We start from the raw sequence: 23,123 nt of genomic DNA on the forward strand, positions 1-23,123 counted from the left end.
GCTCCAAACACTAAGAGCCCTAAAGCTCTCTCATTCGCTGTAATGTTATTTAGTTATTTCACATCTGAAAGTCTGTGACACATTCAGCTGCACCTCAGACTATACTCATCTATACTATTCAGGTTCTTTGCACTTTATTTGGATCAGATAAGACTAATATTTAAAGGCAGTTTAAGATTGTATTGTCACGAACACGTGTTTACTAAAAGACGAAAAGTTCTAAACAAGTTAACAAAAAAAACAACTTTAATAAAAATAATTTGATGTAGATTAGTTCAGTAGACACATCATACTAATGTTCTACAATAAGAACATTTTCATGACATTTCTTCAACACAGAAGCAGATCCACTCTGCTCAGTTTCTGGAGATTCTCCACGTGAAGTACTCCACATGGTAGAAGTAATGAGTATTTTTCTGCCCACTGTACTCAAATAGGAACTTCCACCAAAAACATCAGCTCTGCTTTTGTGTCAATCCTCCACGTGCAGGTAACTATTGACGAGTCCTATTCGTCACAGGGCTCGTCCACACGCACATCCATAAAGTCCGAATAGAGTCACTCTTTGGTTCACCGTAAATAATATTCAATGGCAGCGGAGAACGCAGCAAAGCCTCCGCATCCCAGAACCCCGGCCTTCAGACCAGCTACAAAACAGAGAAACAACACACGTGAGGATAAAAGAAATCGCTGAACCTTCAATTTAAAAACATCACAGCAAAATATACCAGGTTACATACCACGAAATCCAATGGCTCCTCCTGTCACACAGCCGCTGTACACCGCGTTCTTCCAGTCAGATTTCCCTCGGTGCTGCGAATGAAAAACAGACACAAGAAAGAAATTAATAAATTGTTGTGCACCAGAAGTGGAAAGAAAAAAAAGTTAACACTTATATTAGAATGATCAGTTAGCATACGTCATACAACATTTTGTACATCACTTGGAGAATAAAAAACAGTTTAGGCACACCAGAGGGCGCTGTCGGACCGTTTTGATGAGGAAGCAGAACACAAATCATCTCAAACATTCTACATGGGATATTGAATGGCAAAACAACAACAACATATTCGTTCTGTCCAAGCGCCATCAGAGATGGTTTGAAACCAGGCTATGAGGCCAAATAATAAATCAAGCCAATAAAACACTGCTCTCAAGTCAATCTATGAACAATTCCTGAAATGAGTCAGTAAAGGTGGATCATATCAGTTTTTCAACTCATTTATCAGCCTTGGTTCAACGTAAAATTACAGTTCCTCTCTGCTGATGTTCGCCATCTGTCTTTATGATTTTCCATAATATTCCCATTGAAGTATGAAATTATTCTGCTGTGTTTTTTTTTTTTACTGACACACCTAATATTTGACCACAAATGATGTATTTGGTCTTTTGGGTAGTGTGTTAGCAAAACCATGCAACTTAAAAAAAAAACTCCCATAATGCCTAAGTGACCCAGCCTTGTAGAAGGGTTTGGAAATAAATAAGACACTTGAGTAATAAAGATGGAGTTTAAAACCTTGTACATCAACCCTTCACATTATTTTGTCTATTCCCTGTTTTGCTACAGAGAAGAACTGATTTATTAGTTTGTTTTGAGCTCCTGCCTGTAATTCGGTTCAATGTAGTTGTCTTGTAGAGCATCTTATATGGAATTCAATGTGATTTAAATTGATTTAATTCTTATATCATGCAGTCCAGTGGTGTATAGCATCATATTCACACAATGTCTGGGGCTGTGTTGTGTTTACCAGATAAGGAAACAATGAAGAGAAGGGGCGTGACCTACTGATTCTATGATGCACTCTGTGCAGGAGAACATGGCGCCCACGATGGCAAAGTTCTTGGCGTATGACATCCCCCTCTGGCCCATGTCTTTGAGGACTTCTCGTGCCGACGGGGTTTTCATTGGGTCTTTGGGGTCGAGGCCAACATTGGTATCGATGCCTGCCGTAAAAACACCAAAAGCTCCTCCGAGGACAAACCCTGTGGAGAACAAAAACACACAAGAAATCACAACATTTACAGACTGAAAGCAATACAAGATACTCCTCTCCTCTGATCTGAGAAAGATTACTGCCTTAAGGTTATTGATCGTGTATGTGTAATGCACAGGAAACATCAGTCAATCGTTTGATCTGTGAAATACTGAATCATCATTACAGATTCCCAACACCCAAGGTGTCATCTTTAAATTGATTCAAGAGAATGTTGTTTTCTGTCAATCAGTTAATCACTTCAGCCCTACATTACAGAAACCACATCCCAACATCCCAAACCCAGTGTCCCCTTCTAATCCACTTCCACATATGCAGTAGAGCTCGGAGCTCTGACTCCAGTTTAGTCACCTGAAGCTGGACGGGAAGAAACACACACAGATACTGAACAGCTGTGCTGTTAGTGTCGTTGCTTACCTCCCACACAGGCCAGAACCGCCTTGAAGGCACAGCTCTCCATTGCCCTCTCGATCATCTTCTGCTCGTCGCTTTTATGAGGCGCCCCCAGTCCCCCCATAACGCCGGGGCTCAGGTCCTTCACGGCCCTCTTGTCCCCGATGAGATGGTCCAGGATCATACTGTACTGAATCGGCGGGCTGTCTATACTCGAACCGGCCGAAGCTGCACCTTGTAAGTCGGCGGCAGCAGTGTTTGCAGCACCCGTGGAGGCAGCCATGTTTCTCAATGACAGACAGCGCTGTAGGTAAATACAGTCAAAGACGAGTGGCTGCAGATTCGTCACATTTGTCATGTCCGTGGCTGATGTCAGAAAACGGAAATAATATTAACACAATTCAAGCATATATATTTTTATACGTACTGGAATTAGCAAGAGTGAGGAAATATTTATATTTAAAAGCTAAAAATCCTATTTTGTGTGATTTATCTAAATTCGCGTCAGCACATTCGACACAACACTGCCCTGCATTATGAATAATATTACTGTTAAACTGTTTTTAACACATCTTATCCCTACAATAAATCATATTTGTTCACCTTGAATGTATTCATTGTTGTTGCAACTTAACAGAGAGGTGTTGACTCCCCAAAGTGAGTGGAATGAACTATCCAATAAAAAGACTACATGTCCCAGAAATCTACGCGAGCACTGCACCAAACTCTTCACGCGCTCCACCTACTGGCTCCAGGACAGGCTGGTGGTGACACTTTAATGACTCGCGTGCGCTAGGCGGCGGCAGCATCCTGAGCAAACAACAGCAGCAGCAATACTGAACAGGTGAGACTAAGCTAATGGCTAATACGCATTTACTTCTGAGTGTCAACAGCGTCTCCTCTTCTTTTCACCAAAGTGTTGAGTTAAAACGTGTAAACTTTATCGCTAACGCGGTTGTCGGTGGACATTGACGAAGCTGTCACAGAGTGTCGCTCGGTATCAGTCGAGAGTCAAAGTGACTTGATGGCAGCTCGTCTGTTACAGCGTCCCTGTTCCTTTAATGTAATGACTGGAGCAGACGTGTCGCCCCTGACACGGCAATGACTGTCACACAATAGCCGAAGGAGCCGAAGGACAGGTTGTTTTCTGGCTAATTGATGTTGGTCAAATAAATCGAAAAACAATCGGCGTGCAGGACGTAAATAACGTGCCCCGGGTCTTACATCCAGGATACTCATCCTGGATGTTTGTTTACTAACGCTGCACCGTGGTGAGTCGTGAGTTCAACAGGGGACGTGGTCGATAACGTTACTCCACATCTGCTTTACCAGCATCCCGTTGATTGGCTCAATTCTTCTTCCACCACGGTTATAAGTCAGTAAAAGTCACAATACAGTGATAATGTTATCGTCTAGTAATGTTTTACCCGACATCTCTGTTCATTTGCTGTCCTGTGTTGAGGGACATATCGGTCATTTTGTCTCACATGTCGGTGGAGATTACCATCCTTACATAATCCAGAAACTATAACATTTAGTTTTTTTGCTATATTTTCTTTAAATCTTATTTAAAGAATAAGAAGACATGAAAGTCTAAATGCTCCATCAAAGCCCTCCACACAGCCAGGAATAGCCTGTTTATATGCAGGAGAGATGCTGTGACTTTTATTTATTTATTGTTATTTGTTTTAGCTTAAACTCAGTCAAATGTAAATTACCCTTTAAATATTGGAGTTGGTTTATAGACTACTCACCATGTGTAAGTTTTAAAAAAATGTAAAGTCCCCTCCGGTTGCTAAAACCACCAACTTCTCCTGAAATACAGAGGACATGACCTCAGTGCCCTGAACTGAAGATGTTTTAACAATACAAATATTTACTTTCATCGTTCAATTTCAAGGATTTGAATGAATGAAAGTTTTTTTTTTTTTTTCTCAGATCTATATGAACGGTAGAAACAAGGCACTGTTTAGCACCTGCTTTTTCACAAGGTTATCATACTTTGCTTCCTAAAATAAACCTGGGAATGTATAAATTAATTTACCAAATTGGCTGTACTGCTTAGGTTTCCCTGTGTTTTAATGTACATTTTACATTTGCTGCCAATGGCAAGTTTCCTTTGGAACCACTTGAGCGCTGCCGTTTGTTCCTCGTTAGATCAGTGCCATGTGAAGCAGTCAAACAAGGCCCTGTTGTGTTAGGTGTTGTTATTTTTGAAAGGTTGTTGTTAATGTCTTTATTAGGCCCTTAATTGCTTAATTACAGCAAACTATCCTGACTAAGCTGCTGTGAGTCATTTTACTCCTGCCACGTAACATTCTACCTGTAACCCAGAAACATCACATCACCGTCTAAATGAGATGAGTGATGCTTGAAATATAAACCTTTTCTATGTTGGTCATGGCTTGCTGTGCGGCAAAATTGGACATCTCAATAATGAAAAAAAAGGGGGAGAGTAAAGTTGTAAGTTATCCTAATTGCAGAGCTTACGTTGCAGTCTTGTGTTTATAGGAGAGGCCAGCCTTGCAATGGAACGCGCATGTGTTCTTTGGGAGAAACCAAATGGGCAACAAATGACAGCTTTCACTTTCCTCTGTTCCTTTTGATTATGCCAGGAGAAAGGAGAGTTCAAACACGAGCGGTGCACCAGTCATTTAAGAGGAGGTCAATGTGGATGTTTGTTGGTAATTATACCCTTTGTTTTTGTTCCCATGGTTAACCATCCAAGAAGGGGAAATAGTTGGAAGTCTGTCTTTGGCGTCTGGGTTGTGTTCAGGACAGGCGGCGCTAGACACAAAAAAAGCCCCAAGGGAAGCTTGTGTCAACGTAATGACGGACATTCAGACTGTAGCGCTGAGTAAAGGGATGGACACAGTTTAACCATTGACATTTACTGATGGATGTCATGTGATGGGGCTCCTTTCTTTTCTGTGTCTGTGATGTCTAGTGAAAGAGAAACATCGCATGAACACATCTGTCAACAGTTTATAGGATTGATACATTTTAATTTGTTATTGATTTCATGACGTTCTGTTTGTCATTGCTGGAGGTAGAAGGATCTGTTATGCCTGGACGCATACTTAGCATGCCCTCGTAGAGCCTGAAACACTGAATCTCCCTCGTTTTTCTTCTAGAACTGCTCTCATCCTCTGTTCAACGCATTATCCAGGCAGTTCCTGTCGTTGGGAGCACCCATGTCTGTTGGTACAGCGGTGGTGTGGCTTGTTTTGTGAGACAGTAAATGATACCCGGTTGATCTCCTCACGAATTGTCCTCGATGGGAAGATGTCAATGTGTGACGCTCTGAAGGAAATTCATGTTCTCCTCTCAGTGCTGTCCCACACACACAGGAACATCAACTGAGCGCCACCAGTGCTGGTGTCCTGGTTTAACTACGCACTTAGGGACTGTGAGTAGAAAATTAGCAGCTGCACTGGAGTCTGTCACCGGCATGCCGTAACTGACATGTGAAATGAGTAAGGGAGGGAGGGGGGGGTTGGGTGACAACATTTCTTTTGACCTTGTACTGCTGTGGTAAGAAGGGTGAAAGGCAGATACTGCAGGGATGTAGTCGTGTACACCGTACGTCAGACGCTCACTGCACACTTCAGATGCTCAGATGTTGAATTCTCTTCCCAGTTGCTCTTTAGAGAATGCGATCGCACCATAATAACGACCTGCAGGTGCACTATAACCCTAAGACATCAATCTGTGTTCACACTCTAAATAATGGGGTCAATTAAATTATCAGGTATCCAGTAATCCCAATATGTTCATGGCAAGTCTAAATGCTGTCAAGAGATGCAATCGGCTGTCTGTCCTAATATGTGGACAATACATCTTATTTAGTCAAAGCAGTGCTGGTCAGGCGTTTAAGATTCAATCAAGACTTAGATTTATTTAACAATGCAATGTGGGGTTCGGGGAGTAAAGTTGTGAGGAGGAATGGTCTCGTGGGCGCAGTTTGACAATGTGAGTAGTCAGGGCCGGAGTTGAGTAAGTAAAGTTACCAGCACCATGTTGAGCTTGCATGAAACTTTGGCCACAAGGAGTAATCGGTGAGATACCCGTCTTTACCAGAACACACACCACCCCACTCCCCATAATGATGAGGATCAAGGAGGCTGCTGAGCCGTACCAGCTTGAACCTGTGGGCTGAGTTCATCAAGTCCACAAGTTGCTGTGTGGTGTTTCCCTGAAATGACCTGTCAATCAATGTGTGTGTGTGTGTGTGGGGACGGGGGGGACGGGACAGTTCTGTGTTGAGGGGCAACCAAAGTCAGATACACAATATTTTGCAGGTCACTTCACAATGGAAAAGGCCTCATTTGTGAAATGTTTTTGTGAGATTACATCTTTGGTAATGACAAGCAGTAGTCTTTGTTTGCAGAAATGTAGTTTGATGAAAAAAAGCATAATAGTGGACTAATCGACTACGAGGAGGCAGCCTTAGTTTGAGGTAAAATGACTATCGCTTAATAAACTTATGACCAGATGGTGGATTTCCTGCTGGCTATGTCGGAGCAGAGCCGTTTTGGAAGCAAGTGTACACTGTGTCCTGGTTCATAAAGGGATCAAACTAGCAATGATTTCCCTGGCGTTTATTATCAGGTAAAGCCATTAGCAATATACAGTTGAAGGCAATGTGTTGCTTTAGAAGGCTTGAAATGAGCTATTGTATTTAAGATTCAAATATAAATGAGGCCCAAGATTATGTGTATGGATTAGTGAGAGAGTGAATAGATGATATGTAAATGTGCCCTAGCCTGGTTGGTGCTAGATGTGGTACCAGAGAGAGGGGCTGACTGGGTTACTGTTAAGTGACGTGAACATCACAACAGCTCATCGCAAGACGCTCCGTGCATACTACAGTAGCTTGAATTGTTTTGTGTTGAGGTTAGTTTGCCAGAGAACTCTTGTTTGTCCCTATGCAATCGTTCATTTAGCCTTTTATAGCTGTGGATGTTGACGCTCTTGTTTATAACAGGATTAGCCTTCACCCTCTTCAGCATGAGGATCTTAGGAAAATACTAATACGGGTCAGAAGCACATTTCTCTTTCCCACTCTCTTCCACACACACATTCAGGGGAAAGAACTCAGTAATGAGAAGAAAGAGTTGTAATCTGTCCTGAAGAGGCGAGGTCTGGTCTGCATACAGCTGGAGTGGCACGTCCTTTACTGCAGAGGAGGAGGCTTTAATTGAGGAGATAAGAGGAGATGGACTGATTGGAGCAGGAATGAGCACTGATCTGGCATTTAGTCAGCTTGATGAATAGAAGCACCCCTATTTCTGACAGAATGTGAGGCTGCTCAGTATGCTGTCAGCAGGTTACAGATAGTTTGCGTAATATTTTTAACTCTGTGCTTTTGCCTCTTGCAAACACACAGATGGCTCCCAGCCTCCACAGTATTTGCCAGACTTTCTTCTCTCAGTTTCTTCTCAAGCTTCACCTTCCAAATGGCTCGGGGAGAGAAAAACTTCAGCACTGGCACAGTGACGTTTTCTGTCTGAGAGGTATGCTATATATTAGCTGCATATATACGCTGTGAAGGAAGGTATCGGCCAAGCATCTTCTTCCTCTAGCGCTCTCTCTTTAGTTTAAGAACGTCCAGGAAACAGACTGCATACTTGACAAGCATCACAGTCTAACTCACTGGCTCCAAGGAATGCTGGCGTTTCTGTAAATGGGTCATCTGGGCCACGTCTGAGGTAAAGCCAATATATGGCCTTTTGACATGAATGTCAGGCCATTCTCCACTATTCTCAGTGTCTTGCAGAGGTGATAAGATAGATGATTTGATATATTATTGAGTTATCTCATCCAGGTAAACAGGATACGCAAGTTTACAAGTGTGACATTCACACATGCGTGGGGTGTGTCTGTGTCATTAAAATGTTTGCTTGGTAGCTGAAATAGTTCTGACCCATTGTTCTCTTTGAAGTCTCTCTCACACAGGTTACATTGAACACACCCACAATGCACATCAAATAGCTCTGTGCCACAAAGTCTGTGTACTGTTGCAAAAGACAGAGCAGGGATTGGGCCTTTTTAGGTTGGACAGTAATTGTACTCAATACTATGAGGTTCCATTGTGGAAAACCACTGAGATCTGTTCAGCGGTTGTCTTTTTATTCCCTCGCGGCTCTCATGGATGCTATGCTATAGTGTTTCTATGGAACCCGCCCACTCGCTGTACATGTAGCCAGCCAGGCAGACAGGAAAGCAGCAGACGTCTGTGCAGCGTGGCTCTGACTGACTGTTTATCAGACGAGAACTTTGACACGATCGGAGCAGGAAGTTTGGCCCTCGAGGGAGCCCGGCTCTGAGAAAGATAGAACAGAAGACGAAATATGCAAGATAACTGTCTCTTTATCAACTCCGACTGCTTTATCTGGTCTGTCTGGTGAAACCACGTAGGGCCTGTAGTAGTTACAAATATTTGCTAATAGGCTTAATTATTATGCCCGCGAGTCATGTCTTATTATGAAATAGCAAATTATATTATGTCATGTTTTAGAAAGCAGTATTTGTATAGAAGCTAGTATTGAGGACTTTTTAAAAGTTCAATTTGAGCACAGGATGTGAAGAAAGCTGCATAGCTTGACTTATGCAGGTTAAAAGATGTGAATATTTCATCAAATGGAGAAATGAACTTCCCAGTATCTCATGGTAAGAACCCCTGCTGTATAGGCCCAGAAGCCAGCCAAATAACCTATTGATTTATACCCAGATCAAAGGAAATCATCAACTCAGCACTTTCCTCACAAGCTCTGCCTTCATCTCATCTCTTCCTGAACTAAATGATGCTGATTTAAGCAGCAGCTCTCCTCTTTAGGCTATTTCAAATTCAAATGGCGAGGAGTAGTTTCTCTGTGTTTTGGTAGAAACATTATAGTATGATACTAGAAGGCTGGATGGGGTTCTTGTTTGACTCTTTCTAGCAATTATTCACATCAAAGTCTCCACACAGGCAGTTGGCACAGTAATCAGTAGCCTTAAACACAGTACATACAAGCAGACGTACCACTTGTGAACCACTGCTTCCTAGCTGTAGGTTCAGGGCTCCATTCCCAGGAGTGCAATTTGAACCATTTAAAGTCTGTTATATTTGTACAGCTGTAGGCATTCGAGTGTGTTTTGCTCACATTCAATTATCACCAATTGCGCCTGCAGAATATGTCACACATTTGTTGCAATAGTGCGAAACTAGGGTTCCACTTCCCATATGCTGCGTTTGGGAAGGAGGTTTTGCATTGGTTTGCGTACTAGTTTCAGATCCCTTCAGACTAATGGGGAAACCCAGAGGGAGAGCAGAGACCATCTCACAGCATGGTGCACAGACTAATCCCACACTCACTTCCTGTTTCACTTTAGCTGAGCTAATGACTTATACCGCTTCCTTCAACCCAGGTGCTGTACAGATGCTTCAGAGCTGCCGACGTGACAGGCACAATTAATACAATAATGCATGTGTGTAAGCACACAAAGTGAAAGATTGCACATATACACTCTATATTTGTACAGCAAGTTATCTATCTGTTCTGCTTCACTAGCTCTAGTGCTGATGTTAAATGTGCAGCTGCTGTGGTGGTTGCCACTGATGGCAATCAAAGACCAATATTTGGTTGGCAATTTCTCAAAAAGGTTGCCAATGTTAACCAGGCAACCGTTACAAGCCCCGATGATCCACAGTTAGTGTTACATGATCTATTTTTTTTCTTCGCAAAATTGTAGCTTGGCATGAAGCTTGCATGACTTTTGAAACAGTTGTTTTGTAGAGTTTCTGATTGTATAATGAAAGTAGGCTCTGCCTTCAATGATCATGGAAAAAGCAGTATTTCAAGCCACACACTCGCCATCATTCTGCATGATACATTTGTTTTCACATCCTTTGCGACAGTGCTGTGTCCATGTTTAGAGTGTGACTCAGTGCTTTTTCCTGTAGACGGAGGGAGGAAAAAGGCTCTCAGGAGCTTCAACGTGTCTGCTGCCACCTCACCTAGTGAGCATCCAGCCACATCGCTCTATGTTCCATCATTATTTATTAATGTCTGGCCAGTTTCATACTCCGGGGGTTTGCTATTTCCTGTTTCCTTTCTGTAAGTTTGGTTTTAATTCATACAAAGGATCCTGGCGGTATGGAAGAGGATGTCAGTTGGCTGTTTTTATGGCAAACAATTGGTCCAGTTACTGGAAATTACAAGTCTCTAGTGGTAAGCTTTTCATCTAAGTCCATGTCCTATATTGGGACACCTCGGACTGTGTTATTGTTCTTACACTATGGCCACTTACCAATGGAAAAGTGATGTACTGTTGGCTGCACTGGGGACTCCTACAAGTTGGTCGGGATACCCTGCAACAACCTCATAGTGGTGGAAAAGTCATGTAGCATGCCTTTGACTGAAATGTCTCAACAGCTATTGCATGGCTTGCTGAAAGTTTCCCATCTTCAGCAGGCTCTCCAGACCTGATAATACAAATATGCTCTCAGGCATGTTTGTTCGATCTGCAGCCATCCATAAAGGGTACACTGGAAGAGAAAACAAAGACAATTTCTCTGCTATATCTCTACAGATGAATTTCCTAAGAAAAAAACAAATTAAACAGTAGTTAGACTGTTTATTAGAACTATGTTTCAAGTGTCTTGACACGTAAACAAGTATTTTCTGTGGTCATGATGTAATCCACAGCCCACCACTGGCAGTGAACAATCACAGGAACAGTACAATGTTTTGACAGCATTTTGTAATGTCCGCCAGTCGCAACATTGCAGAATCAGTGTAGTCGAAAGCATGCAGCATGCGTCAAATCACACTCGACATCTACATCAGCAGCGGGGTGTGAAACAGCCTGCAGTGAAAAGCATTCTGAACTGTTTCTCAACCCTTTGCAGCATCCTTTTTAAAAAAAAAGCTGTTTTAGTGGTGGTGTAGGGGTGTGGTCAGACCAAGTTCCTCAATTTACCACTTGCCACAAACTGAAGGCTGTTTCATCCCGGACCAGAGTTCAGTATGCTCTCTACCCACATGCTTTACGGCCTTGGCATGCCGTACGTTGTGGGATCCAAATTAGACCAGTATGGTGGAGCAGGAAATGCAGACCCCTCCACAAATGATCCACCCTCACATTAAGAAGCGCTTCTCACACAAAGATTGGCTTTGTCAGTGTTGGTAGCTGCTGTTTGTGCCCAAACAGCCCACAGCCCACGTAGGAAAGAAAGAGCTCATAACAATGTCGTGAAGCAATCTTTATTTTTTAGACATTTTGGACATAGTTCACAACAAGTACTTGCTTTGCGTGGTGGTTTTTAATTCAAGAACACAAACCACAAACGCACACGGTCCCACGTTAAATCCAATTACAAGCCACTGCCCTGAGAACAAAGTGCAGACACCTGCATTTCTAACAACAGCGGTTTGGGCTGTGTGATCATAATAGAAAGTTGTTACCCTTATTCAGACCGTGCATGGCCCGGTATGTTGGAGATCTGTTCCTCCTCCTCGTCCATTCTCCTTTTTTTGCCGTGTGTTCTTCTCAAGTAAGAAAAAAGTCTGGAAAAAAACTGTGAGAGGAGAAAACCATGCCCCATGGCTGAGACTCTGTGTGAGAGTGAAAGAGTTAGCAGCACAGCGGTTGGCCGCCTGCAGTACTTCCTCATCCTGACTGCTGCGTTGAGGCAGACGGCCGTTGCTCCTGACCTTTTTTTGAATTGGCCCTCAGAGTCTCTTCGAAGAGCTCGGCAAAGGACGCATATTCTGGTCTGTTTTGCTTCAGGGCTCCCTGGCAGAGGGCAGGCCCTAGGACAGCGTCGAGCACCGAACACGTGAGTGAACAGCACCGCTGTTTTGTTTTGTTTAGCGTTTTCTCTGACACCAATCTGTCACCACCCTCTTTCTCATTACTCACTTCTTTGAGCTCTTGTACAATATTTGGATATGTTGTTTTATCTTCCCGTCATTGTTTTTCAGCTTTAAAGAGACAATGCAGTTTGTTTGGGCTGGAATATGTGATTGGTCATAGTAATAGAAACGTTTTGAATAGGAAAAAAGTCATTTTGTATGATAAGTTAGGCAGAAAGTGAAGTGAGAACATCTGCTGCAGATATTTCTTCTGCCAGGTTTCTCACATTTCTGTCAACCACTGAAAGTAGAATGTTGGAAAGGAAACGTGAACTGTATGCAGGACGAGTATTTATTCACGTTTTTACAACCGTAGCTAACCAGAGATAGCTATTTTTAGGCTTATGTTATGCTTAGTATGTTATATTGAGGTTTATGTTAGCCTTTGCTGAACATTGAGTCAGGCAGGAAGAAACACATGAGAGGATGTGATGACACACGTTCAACCTAGCATCTTATATCCTTTTATGTTTCCAAATGCGGTCAGGAGCATATAAGATGCATATTAGTAGAGTCACCCATGTTCCTGTTGGTCAACATGAATATGTGATAAAACAGACATTTTAACGCCCATGTTATTATAAAGAAATACCTCAATTCAACCTTGTTCAGTTATGCTTTGTTGTGTTACAATGCTTGAATCTTTTCAAAGTTATTCTCTATAGATATAGTAGAATAAATTATATTGATTTAAGCAAAGCAGTTAAGGCGCACCTGAATGCACTTTGCCTAATTAAGGGCTGCCACAGGAAGGCAGCAGGCTTCTCTGCAGGCCTGCAGTTTGTTTCCTCCCATAATAACTATTTATGCAGACGTTTAACAGATTCATTGACAGGAAGTTGGTACTTAAACACCGTTCCTAGTGACGGGAGGAAGCGTTTCACTCTCTTCTGCTCCGTTTTCTACAAATACACATAGACTGAATAATTGAAGTGTGGCTCACATGGCCTGTCATGCAGCAGGACAACCTGCATTTAAAGTCAGAACAGTCAGGACCGGTTGGCTCGGATTTCCCTCGTCAGCCAAGTTACACATTCATGCAAGAAGGTATTTCCTCTGTAGCTGTTGCATAGTCTTGGGTTTTTGCAGTACAGAATAATTATTGGTTTTGTCTCAACAGCAGTTGCACTGTATGAGTGTTGATCTTGCTTGTATGATTAAAAAGCACGCTGTCTACTCCTTCAGGTGTGAATCGGATCAGGCGATGTGTGAGAGATGGTTTAAACCAGGACCAAACTGATAACAGTCGGTGCTTTCTCCTTATTTTCCTTCCGCAGTCCAACAGCAACTGTCAGAAATAACTTGAGAGGCTCCTACACCACTCTGTCCCATATTTAAGCCTTTACATTCATCATCCTGTTTTTGGAAGCAATATAATTAAGGCAGATGACAACCCATTACTTATGACTGTGTGGTGACTACAAGTTATACTTGTTTTTTGAGATTTGGTCTTTTTTTTTTTTTTCAAGGCAAAGTCCATTTTTAGCTTTTTACAGCCTTGTATAAGCCACGAGGTCATCATCCTACATGTTTGTTCTGTCAGACCGTGCACGCTGTAGTCATCTTTGTTAGCTGAGCTGCTTTTACAGGAAGATGCCCAACTCTTAACTCTTGGCTAGTTCACCTTTAAAATACAACCCGCTGTCTGTCTCTCAAAGACATTTGGGTTCCTATTCCTAACTAGGCCATTGTAAAGTAAGTGGGACACAGTTCTGGCTCCTGATGTTCTTATCTCTGCAGATAAATATGGTACGGTCATATTTACAGAAATGGGTACCACAGTGGTCCAAAGAAGGTAAATACAAAGTATATTCAACTTCAACTGGACAGGATTTTGCTTTACAGATGTTTTGCAATTTTTTGGGGCAAATAAACTAGTATATCCTCAAGGGGAACATCCTCAATTTGCCTCACTTCCTCATTAGTCCTACGCTGGCATCGTAGCAATGAGTGGAGCCCGAGCCTTGTAAACTGATCTGAAAGGAGGTGAGCCATCCAGCTGAGATGTTAGACTACCAGGCCAGGCAGGAGCTAGTCACAGGATCTTGCCTCGAGAGGTCTTAGTATCATATGATGGGCCTGCAGGGGGATAAACACAAGCTCTCATATGGTACATGCAGTGTGATCCTCTTTAAATAAACACCCAGAAACATCCCTGAATAAAAAGCAGTGTGGAATGTAGCAAATTGGATGTCCTGTGAACATGTTACTGATGTGGATCCCCTGTATTGTGATTGTCTCTCGTGGTTACACTGCTCCTATTACACATCATAACATTATTTATAGGACTGCCAACTATTAGTTACTGCAGATGTTTGTTTTTTATTGCAGCATTGCTTTTCCCTGCTTTGAACTGTGACCTGCTGTGCTACACATGCAACATTTCAGTCACTGCAGTAAATGAAATCTGTATAGCAGTTTAGAGCAGGGGGGGGGGGGAGGAGAACTGTCTTCAATCGTTTCCCTACTTGCAGAGACTAGAGGATATCCCCATTAAAGTGGCAGAAGATCGGGTTACCTCAACCCGGATCAATGACTCAGCCAGTCATCAGGGAGCACCAGAGGTCTTTACCAGTACACACTCTCCTTGGTTAAGTGCATTCCCACCTCCTTCCATTTCCTACTTCTAGTCTTTGCCCAGATGAGTACATTTCCTTCTGGACGTCAAATGCACACTTTTAACAGTCTGTCTGACCACATCCTGTTGGAGCTGGAAAAAACGAAGCCGTTATTGTATTACTTTATGAACGTATTCCTGACAGACGCATGACTGTCGTGGAAAAATGTAATTGTATGCGTCTGTGGCGCTTGAGGGAGCAATTCTAATTTTGACTCGCATCTATAGCTATAGCTAGCGCATTGCTAAACTGTTTTATTTGTTTATTGCTTGATATTTGATATATTGATATATTTGTTTTGTATGTCTTCTTCTGCAGTAGTGGTAATTTCCTTAGTAGATTTAGTTACAGCCAGATAAAGCAAAGAGGCAGAAAAGTCAGCTTTAGTCAAAGTTATTGTAGATAGAAAATTATATGTACGTGAGGCTAAAAATCGAGTTAACTAAATGTATTTATAAAGTTATTAATTTTTATTAAATATTGGTTAAAAGCAATTTTACAAGTCAAAGGCCAGTTTCTTGTGTTTTCAGAGTGAATGGAAGATCATGTGTTGATATTTGTGCTGGTGCCTTCGGCATTGTGCTTAAAGAGATCAACCTTCAATGAGACAATAGCCTACTGAGCAACTGTTCTGGAAGAATCTGCCCACCAGCTCTAGGGGAGCTGAATACACAGGCATATGAATGCTTAAGGATAACCATACAGAAGTTTGTTATTGAACAATGTCCTCTCTTCTTTGGACCTCTCTCTCAGGTGTAGTTAGCTGACGCACAGCCATGATGAAATCGGGGGCCATGAAGGTGGGGCTGCCCAAGCCGGGACTCCAGGAGCGGAGCAAGCAAGCCTCCTCGACCACATTTTCCTCCACCACCACCTCCTCCACAGCCATGAAGACCTCCAGATCTTCTAACACGCTGGCCTCAGACCAGCGCCTCAGCAGGGTGGGTCACGAGCGCACTACATTCTAACACAAACTACCATGATGATACCTTTACACAAGTGACAAAACTGATTAAATCACTTCAATACTTTATTTAGCATTATTAGACCGTATATTGTTGATACTAACAGCAGATGTGTTTCTAGCTGAAAAGAGCCAGCAGTGATGATGCCTTGATAAAGCCTGCTCTGGGAGCCGCTGGCTCCCGGATGAAGAAGACTGTGACCACCGGAGCCATCTCAGATCTCACGGAGGCCCGCCCTCGCAGCCTGTCTGGTAGGAAACTACCACTCTCATCAGATATCTTCACATAACTTGTTTCAGAGACTTGGTTTAATGTGAAAAAAAGCAATATGATGATGAAAAGTGGGGGAAACAGCTGTTCTCTTCACAATTTATAGATGTGATCTGTATTTAGTCTCAGAGTTCAGAGATCATACTTCAGTAGGAAAGTAGTGCAACGAACCACATGCGACCACTAGAGGGCCACAGTACACCACTGAAGCTGCCTGTATCAAGGTACTGGTTTAACGAGAGGCTTGAGAGATGCTGTTCTATCCCCTCTACTCTATTTTTCTTCTCTCGTGTCTCTTTATTCTTGTTTGGTTGGCATTGATGAGATGCAGGTGGCTGAGGAGGAAGGTTCTCAGGATTTTTGTCCAAAACTGAGAGACTGGACGCATTCATAGTCTGCTCCTCACACAACATCTGCTCAGCCGTGTGAATAGCAGGCTGTGTTTCAGATGACAAATTAGGAAAAATGAAGGACAAGAGAGAGAGAAAATGATGTTGGTGGGGTTTTTGGCTGGTCGTTTGCTGTGGGGACAGATCAGTCTCAATATTAATGAATGCAGGCAGAAGGATTCACAAATGTATTTTGTGCTATGTATGTATGTATGTATGTATGTATATATATATGTATGTATATATGTATGTATGTATAATGACTCGCTTCACAAAAATGTTTCTGATGCACACACAAGTGCTTCTTGTTTTAAATAAATGTAACAGAAATACATGTATTTAAAAGTATTGGCAATTTTCACTCTATTCACAAAACAGGGATTTGTCTGTAGCCCATCAAATGTCTCCTTCCTTTTCAACCAATCACAAGAGCACGCCCGCACGAGGGTATGATGCTGTTCCCTCATGCTCATTTAGGGAACACCGTGGAAAGGAATCTCCAGGAAACAAATCGGACAGCTAGCTTTAGCAAACATTTGACTTGTGCTCCTCAGCTGAGTCTGTCAAGATCTCAAAAGAGTTTAAACAAAGGGATACAGCAACTGGTGAAACTGGCTCACTCACTCTCCCGCCCAACGTCATGAAGTTGGGAGTGCTCTGGATTGCATGAAGCTGTTGACGTATGATGCCCCCTTGCCCCCTTGGAGCTTTCATGGTGACGGACGGTGTCATGATCTTGAGACAGTGTGTGGACTGCTGTTCTAGCAGTTTCTGTACAATTTCTGCATTCCCTACAGTTTTGTCGCTGTAGGCTACTGACACTTTTTCCACATATGACGTCTCTTAAAACTCGAAGAGCCTCACCCAGTTTGTGCATCAGCTCAATGGCCATTGCAGCAGTATACTCTGAAAAAGGGCCAAAGTTGATCTCCATCTCCTCCCTCCAGGCAGCAGTAGTCCCACTGAGAAGACCGTCGATTTCTGTGGGTGTTTGCTCCTACTGTACCCACCAAGCAGAACTTAAACTGGACAGCCATTGTCTTTTCTGACTAGCTATTAGCTTTAGCACAGCTCTCAAACCTGTCTAGACAATCTTTCCAACCCGTGGTGCCATCATACTGACCAGGATGTAAAGCGGTCTTCTTCTTCTTCACTCTCAGATGACGGCTAGTGACTTGGGCCACTCGCATTTGGGGGAGGAGCCCTTTAACTGCACAGTCTGACAATATCTTTGTTCTTGTGAATGTCCAATTGTCTTTTACGGGTTTACAGCCCTGGGCATGTGGAGTGTGGGGGATAACAGGGGTGTTCTGGATGAAAGCGTTGGCGTGGGGTGTTGCAATAGCAGCAGCTGGTGGCATAACCGTGTTTTGGTTGATGAGTTTGGTGGTTATGCTCATGGCTCATGGCTGCCTTGGTCTCTGCTCTATATGCTGAGCACACCGTCTTGCAAACAATAGCTTTCCCTCTCAGCATCAACATGGGTTTGTCCTTAAAAACCTTGGCCAGGTGGCCTCACATACCTCTTGGATGACTCCCTGCTTCATGTTAACCGGCTCTTCTTCACAAAGGAAGGAATTTCAATGTCTTTTAAATTGCTCTCTCTCTCTTTTGCTCCATCACTCACTTCCCAAGGACACACAAACACTCTGCATGGGCTCGACTATTCTCTAAATGACCTACGCTTCTCTTACAACACCACACAGCTAACGTTGGTGTCTGCCAGCTAGCATTAGCCAATGTTAGCTAACCATAGCCAATGTTAGCCAGCTGTCAATAGCAACATGCTGGATGGAAGTGGTCTTGATGTAACCTTCCATCCAGTTTCTGTATCCCTTTTGTTTGGATTATTTCAGGGGTCCTTACAGACTTTTCTGTCCAGGTTCGATTGTTTTCAACACAAGTTAAATGTTTGCACTACTTCGCCAAAGCTAGCTGTCTGACTAGTTTTCGGGAGATTCCTTTCCACATCACTCACGCTGTGCATGAGTGTGTAAATTACACCCTTGTTGGGGCACGCTCATGTGATTGGCTAAAAAGGAAGGAGACATCTGATTGATTACAGATAATTCCCTGTAGGGAAAAAAAAGCCTTGGTGAATTAATCAATGTCAGGGGATTCTCAATAATCCACACATGCATGCAGTGAAGTGTCGCATATGACAAGCAATTTGTAAATGCAGGTTCACAGTAAACATGTAAATGAATTCAGCAAACATCCCAAGTAACATTATGCATGCACGTAGGTCTGTTATGACTCTGGCGGTGCTTGAGAACGCTGTCATGTCAGGATGCCATGTCTGCGATAAACTCTTTTTCGAAGATATTTTTTTTATCCATTAAATTGCGTGTTGGTATTGTACTTTGGGCGTGCCACTGGATAAGCACAGCAACAACAAATAAAGCCGATAGCAAAACATGTATTACACATAGGAGGAGTATGGCAGTAGATTATGACAGGGATTTGTTTGCAGTAATTAATGTTTTTCCCAGCACATCGTTGGAAAATCCTCTGTGAGAGGAGATAACTGTTTGTTTTGGTGGCCCGTCTACACATTGTGTGGATGCTGTGCTCTAGTGAAATCCTCCTTTTAAAAGGGTTGTGCTGAAGCAAAGATAATTGAATTCTACTTGACAAAAGACTCCAGAGGAGCTGAGAGACTACGGCCAGGTGAGGCTCTCGATTCTTCAAACACAATTAGGCCATGATTTCACTCAGCTTTCATGGGACTGGGCTCTAAGTGTTTTCACACACAAGGACAAGAACATATTCATGATACATTCATTACCCTACACATCCTTCTTAGGCACTAGTTTGACTAGCCAATCTCTGCTAGCCAACCGGAGAATATTAATAATATAGAGCATTGTTGGTCTTAAAAGTAGGTTCAGAGTTTTGATGCTGTCATGTAGCTGACATTTGCATCGGGGAGAGTGGCATCCTTTATCCTTTATGTGAAATAAACTCTGGTGTTTGCCATCACTGACCAAAATCAATCCAATTAGCTTCAAAAGAAACCAACTTTACTTTCTTTTATTTGCTTGAGTAAAGATAAAGTGGTGGTTTGATGTCATCAAACATGGTTGATTGAAATAATGTTCTCATGAGGCAAGCTGTATTGTTCTGCATATGGGTTGGGACTCGACACATCAGTGCACGTCAAGACATATAACGACAAACACGACAAACGGGTCTCAAAAATCAAGCTCATCAGCAAGTAGAAAATCAAATGTGACACCTGAAAGAGCAGCAATGCATGCAAGCTGTGGCGATCATCATTGAGCCTCCTGCTCTCAATCCTAAATCGCTGAGAGCTGTGCTGAAATATCCACACGGGGAGAAATGCCATGATTTGAATATAGATTGGGGTGGTGATCTGTGGTATTTTGAACTCATTGATGTTGAGATGTAATGCTCTGAAATGTCTCGAGTGTTTGCATTTATTGATGTGGACGGGAAGTCTCTGAAGTAAAAACTATTTTTTTGGGGCGAAGAGAAGATTAAAAAAATGCAGCGTTGGCTTTATGACATTTTCGGATAAACACATTCACTCGAATACTGAGATGTGTCTTCAGGCTTTTCTTGGTGATATTGTCACCTATCAGTGTCGTCAGGTTGGACATAAACAGATCGGGCTTCTCCCTAGTCGATATGTGATGTTACACACTGACAAGATACTCTAAGGCACACTGTATCAGAACTGTCATCATACCCGTCAGGCGGTAATTGAGTCTTTTCTTAGAAGCCGTCCAAGTACATTTTGTGACCAGACGGTGTACGCATGACAGAATGTTGTGGTGACATCATTTTGCTTTAGTTGCATGGACCCGTAAAGGTTATTAAGCAATACACCATCATTTGTACCTCATTTCTGTATCTTGTTTCGCGCTGTAATTGTACATTAATTTCAGCAAATCATTGCTGATTAACTGTAGGAATGAGGACAGCAGTGGCAAGATGCATGATTTATTATTTCAAGTTTTATCAAAACTGGGTCACATGTGCCTGAGAATCTGTGCATACAGGGGAAAACAAAGACGCAAGCAATATAGCACCCTTGTGTAATTTGTGTAATGTTGGTGCAGTGGTTAGCACTGCCACCTCACAACAAGAAGGTTTTGGGTTCCCCTGTAGGCCCCTTTCTGTGGGCCTGTGTTGGCGTGGGTCCCCTCCGGGTGTAACCCCCCCGGTCTCATTATCTGCCGTAAAAGCAAATCAAAATACGCCGATCATAAAATCAGATTTCCGTTTTGGATTGTCGAGCTCTAGGGTATCAACTAGATGGAAATAGATGATCCACTGTGGTGACCCCGAACGGGAAGAGCCATAAGAAGAAGAAGCAACAGTCGGTCTTCAGTCATGAAATTGGATTTCCCTGGATGCAATCGACCAAGACGGCCACAATCATTATTATGATCTTTCATATCATTTTGACGGTACTTTCTTATCTCCGGTTCCGATTAGACATCAGCTATGCCACTATGCGAATGATGGATCTGACTATCGTCCTTATGAGCACAAAAAACAAGATTCAAGCCCAGTAGCTATACTTTTATTTAGGCATTAGTAGAATGAAATCAGATCACAGCAGGCATAAAACAAATTCATGCCACAGACACATACACACAGTATTGGCTAAAAGGGTCAGATGACTGACAGTTTGACCCCACCCATGTCTGCCCTCACAGCATGCTGTGCTAATGAGTCAAAACTGTTGTTTTTGCTAATGGAGTCTTTCCCCCAATCCCACTTGGCACTTAACCAACTCTACCGTGCTGTCAGACAACGGGTTAAAACCCAGCCTCCTCCTGATGACTTATTTAAAACACCTCATCAATAATTCAGTAAGGCTTTCACTTGGAGAGGAGTCCCTGTGGAGTGTGCAAGGAGAAGAGACAGAAGGAGATAACACTGTCCTGCTCTATAAATAACAGGCCTGGTGGGTGGGGGGTGACTGCAGGGCATAACTTTACAAATGGGCACGTCAATGCGCTCACATTGATCGTTAACGTCTCGGTGAGGTGAGTTGAGCGTCACATAAGTGTCTTCAGTGAGTCTTCTCCTTCACTGAAGGAGTTAGTTTGATTCACTAAAGTACCGCATCAGCACGAATCCGGCTCTGCTGATACTTCACCCTCTGTCGCAATGTTCAACCACCTTTGCAAGTCCCACAGAGTGAAGACAGTGCTCTACAGATTTAGCATCGCATTCGTATAACATCGTCAAACTCTCGATAGATAGATTGGGGGGCGGTGGTATGCTAGTAGCAGCTAATGTAGCCTCAAGCAGAGAGATGTCTGGTAACATTCACTTCTTTCTGTCTCCACACACAGAGTTTTAGTCTTCAGCTCCAACCGCTGACTCAAGTGGCATCACTTTTGTACATGTACCAGGCATTGCTTAGCTCCCTCTTCAGCAGCAAAAGGATTTGTAAAAATTGTTTGCGCATATTTGATTGTACTCTCCAAGATCTTTAAACTGACTTTAATGTTTAAATTCCCCCTTTAAGACCCAAACTTGTGTGACTTTTAAAGCTACTTTGTTTTTCAGTCGTTGTACCTCAGATGACTATCATGGGAGATAACAAAAAAATGCTTTACAAAATACTCTATGTGATCCATTTGGACCACATTATTGGTAATAGAATACAAAATGATATTAAAGGACAAAAGTGTCTCATACCAAATTCAATTGGGGCCTAAAAGGGACCATTCAAAGGTTTGTAACTCAACTTTCTGTATTTTCTGGTTGAGCCAGAAAGAAATCTGCTATGCTCTAATCATATTTTCTTTTGCCTTATTTCATGATTTGTTCCTTGTTCCACTTGTGTGTGTTTGTAGTATCACTTTCTTCCTTCAAGTTGAGAACAAACACGTTCAGTCTTTTGCAAGAGTTTACAGATTTGAAAACGCGTGCATCTGCCAGTTTTACGGCGTTCCGGGTGCACGCGGTTTTTGAGCGATAAGGTGTCAGCGCAATACTGTCACCTCATGAATCTTCCTTTAGCATGACAATTAAAGTGAATGAACAGGGAATAGCTTAGCCTTACCAAGAAGCATCCCGCTCTCGCATGCCAAAGTCTTCACTTTTCTGTGAGGGACATTCTACTTGATAGTGCTCTCTACTAACAGTATTGTTGTCATGATAACTAGTCAAGGAGAGTTGTTGCATGCTGTTTAATGTCTCGTGCTTTTTTTTTGCTGTGGTTGAATGCAAAAGATTTACAGAAAACCATGTGTCATTCCCCAAAAAGCCATCAGTCAGACACGGGACGTTCTCTTTGTTAACCAGCAGCCTCAGCTCTATGCTGTCAGTGAGCGATGGACGTGAAGTTTCTCTCGGATTGTTTGCCATATGTGAGGTTGGCCAGCCACACCAGACGGACTACGACTTTCTGTCCTCTATCAATCAGCTCAGAGCTCATATCATTTCCTCACAGCACCAGTTCGCAGGGAGGATGGATGCAAGTGTCAGTAGACCTTAGTTCATAGTCACCGTTAAGGATAAGCAGAGCAGACAAGTGCGCTCAAACTATTACGGACCGTGTGTGTGTGTGTGTGTGTGTGTGTGTGTGTGTGTGTGTGTGTGTGTG

At 42.7% G+C, this 23,123-nt stretch overlaps 2 protein-coding genes across 6 annotated transcripts in view; one reads left to right on the forward strand and one right to left on the reverse strand.

The window, feature by feature from the left end:
* Positions 1-228: 228 nt before the first annotated feature.
* On the reverse strand, positions 229-2,688 carry timm22 (translocase of inner mitochondrial membrane 22 homolog (yeast)). The gene is made up of 4 exons (XM_031857379.1): positions 2,412-2,688; positions 1,787-1,983; positions 741-813; positions 229-647 (listed from the first exon to the last, which is right to left on the reverse strand). The coding sequence occupies exons 1-4, from the start codon at positions 2,668-2,670 to the stop codon at positions 571-573; spliced, it is 606 nt and encodes a 201-aa protein (XP_031713239.1). The 5' UTR covers positions 2,671-2,688; the 3' UTR covers positions 229-570.
* A 439-nt stretch (positions 2,689-3,127) lies between these two features.
* The window catches only part of specc1 (sperm antigen with calponin homology and coiled-coil domains 1), a 63,840-nt gene continuing 43,844 nt past the window's right edge, over positions 3,128-23,123 (forward strand). For 2 of the 5 annotated variants that reach the window (XM_031857302.1, XM_031857306.1), the window contains exons 1-2: positions 3,183-15,848; positions 15,994-16,123. In XM_031857302.1, coding sequence (XP_031713162.1) covers positions 15,684-15,848; positions 15,994-16,123 — 295 coding nt within the window. In that variant the 5' untranslated portion in view covers positions 3,183-15,683. Of the gene's footprint in view, positions 15,849-15,993; positions 16,124-23,123 lie in introns of all 5 variants that reach the window. The other 3 variants (XM_031857303.1, XM_031857305.1, XM_031857304.1) reach the window with 3 other exon arrangements.

The sequence above is a fragment of the Anarrhichthys ocellatus genome, unplaced genomic scaffold (genome assembly GCF_004355925.1).
Source record: "Anarrhichthys ocellatus isolate YVR2014 unplaced genomic scaffold, GSC_Weel_1.0 scaffold18, whole genome shotgun sequence".
Lineage (NCBI taxonomy): Eukaryota > Metazoa > Chordata > Actinopteri > Perciformes > Anarhichadidae > Anarrhichthys > Anarrhichthys ocellatus.

What these genes read in the sequence shown, in the direction of transcription:
- timm22 (XM_031857379.1), bottom strand. Translation starts at nt 2,670, where the DNA reads ATGGCTGCCTCCACGGGTGCTGCAAACACTGCTGCCGCCGACTTACAA. An exon ending in GGTTCTGGCCTGTGTGGGAG is followed by an intron (nt 1,984 to 2,411) that starts GTAAGCAACGAC and finishes TGTTCTCCACAG; the next exon opens with GGTTTGTCCTCGGAGGAGCT. An exon ending in CAGAGTGCATCATAGAATCA is followed by an intron (nt 814 to 1,786) that starts GTAGGTCACGCC and finishes TTTCATTCGCAG; the next exon opens with CACCGAGGGAAATCTGACTG.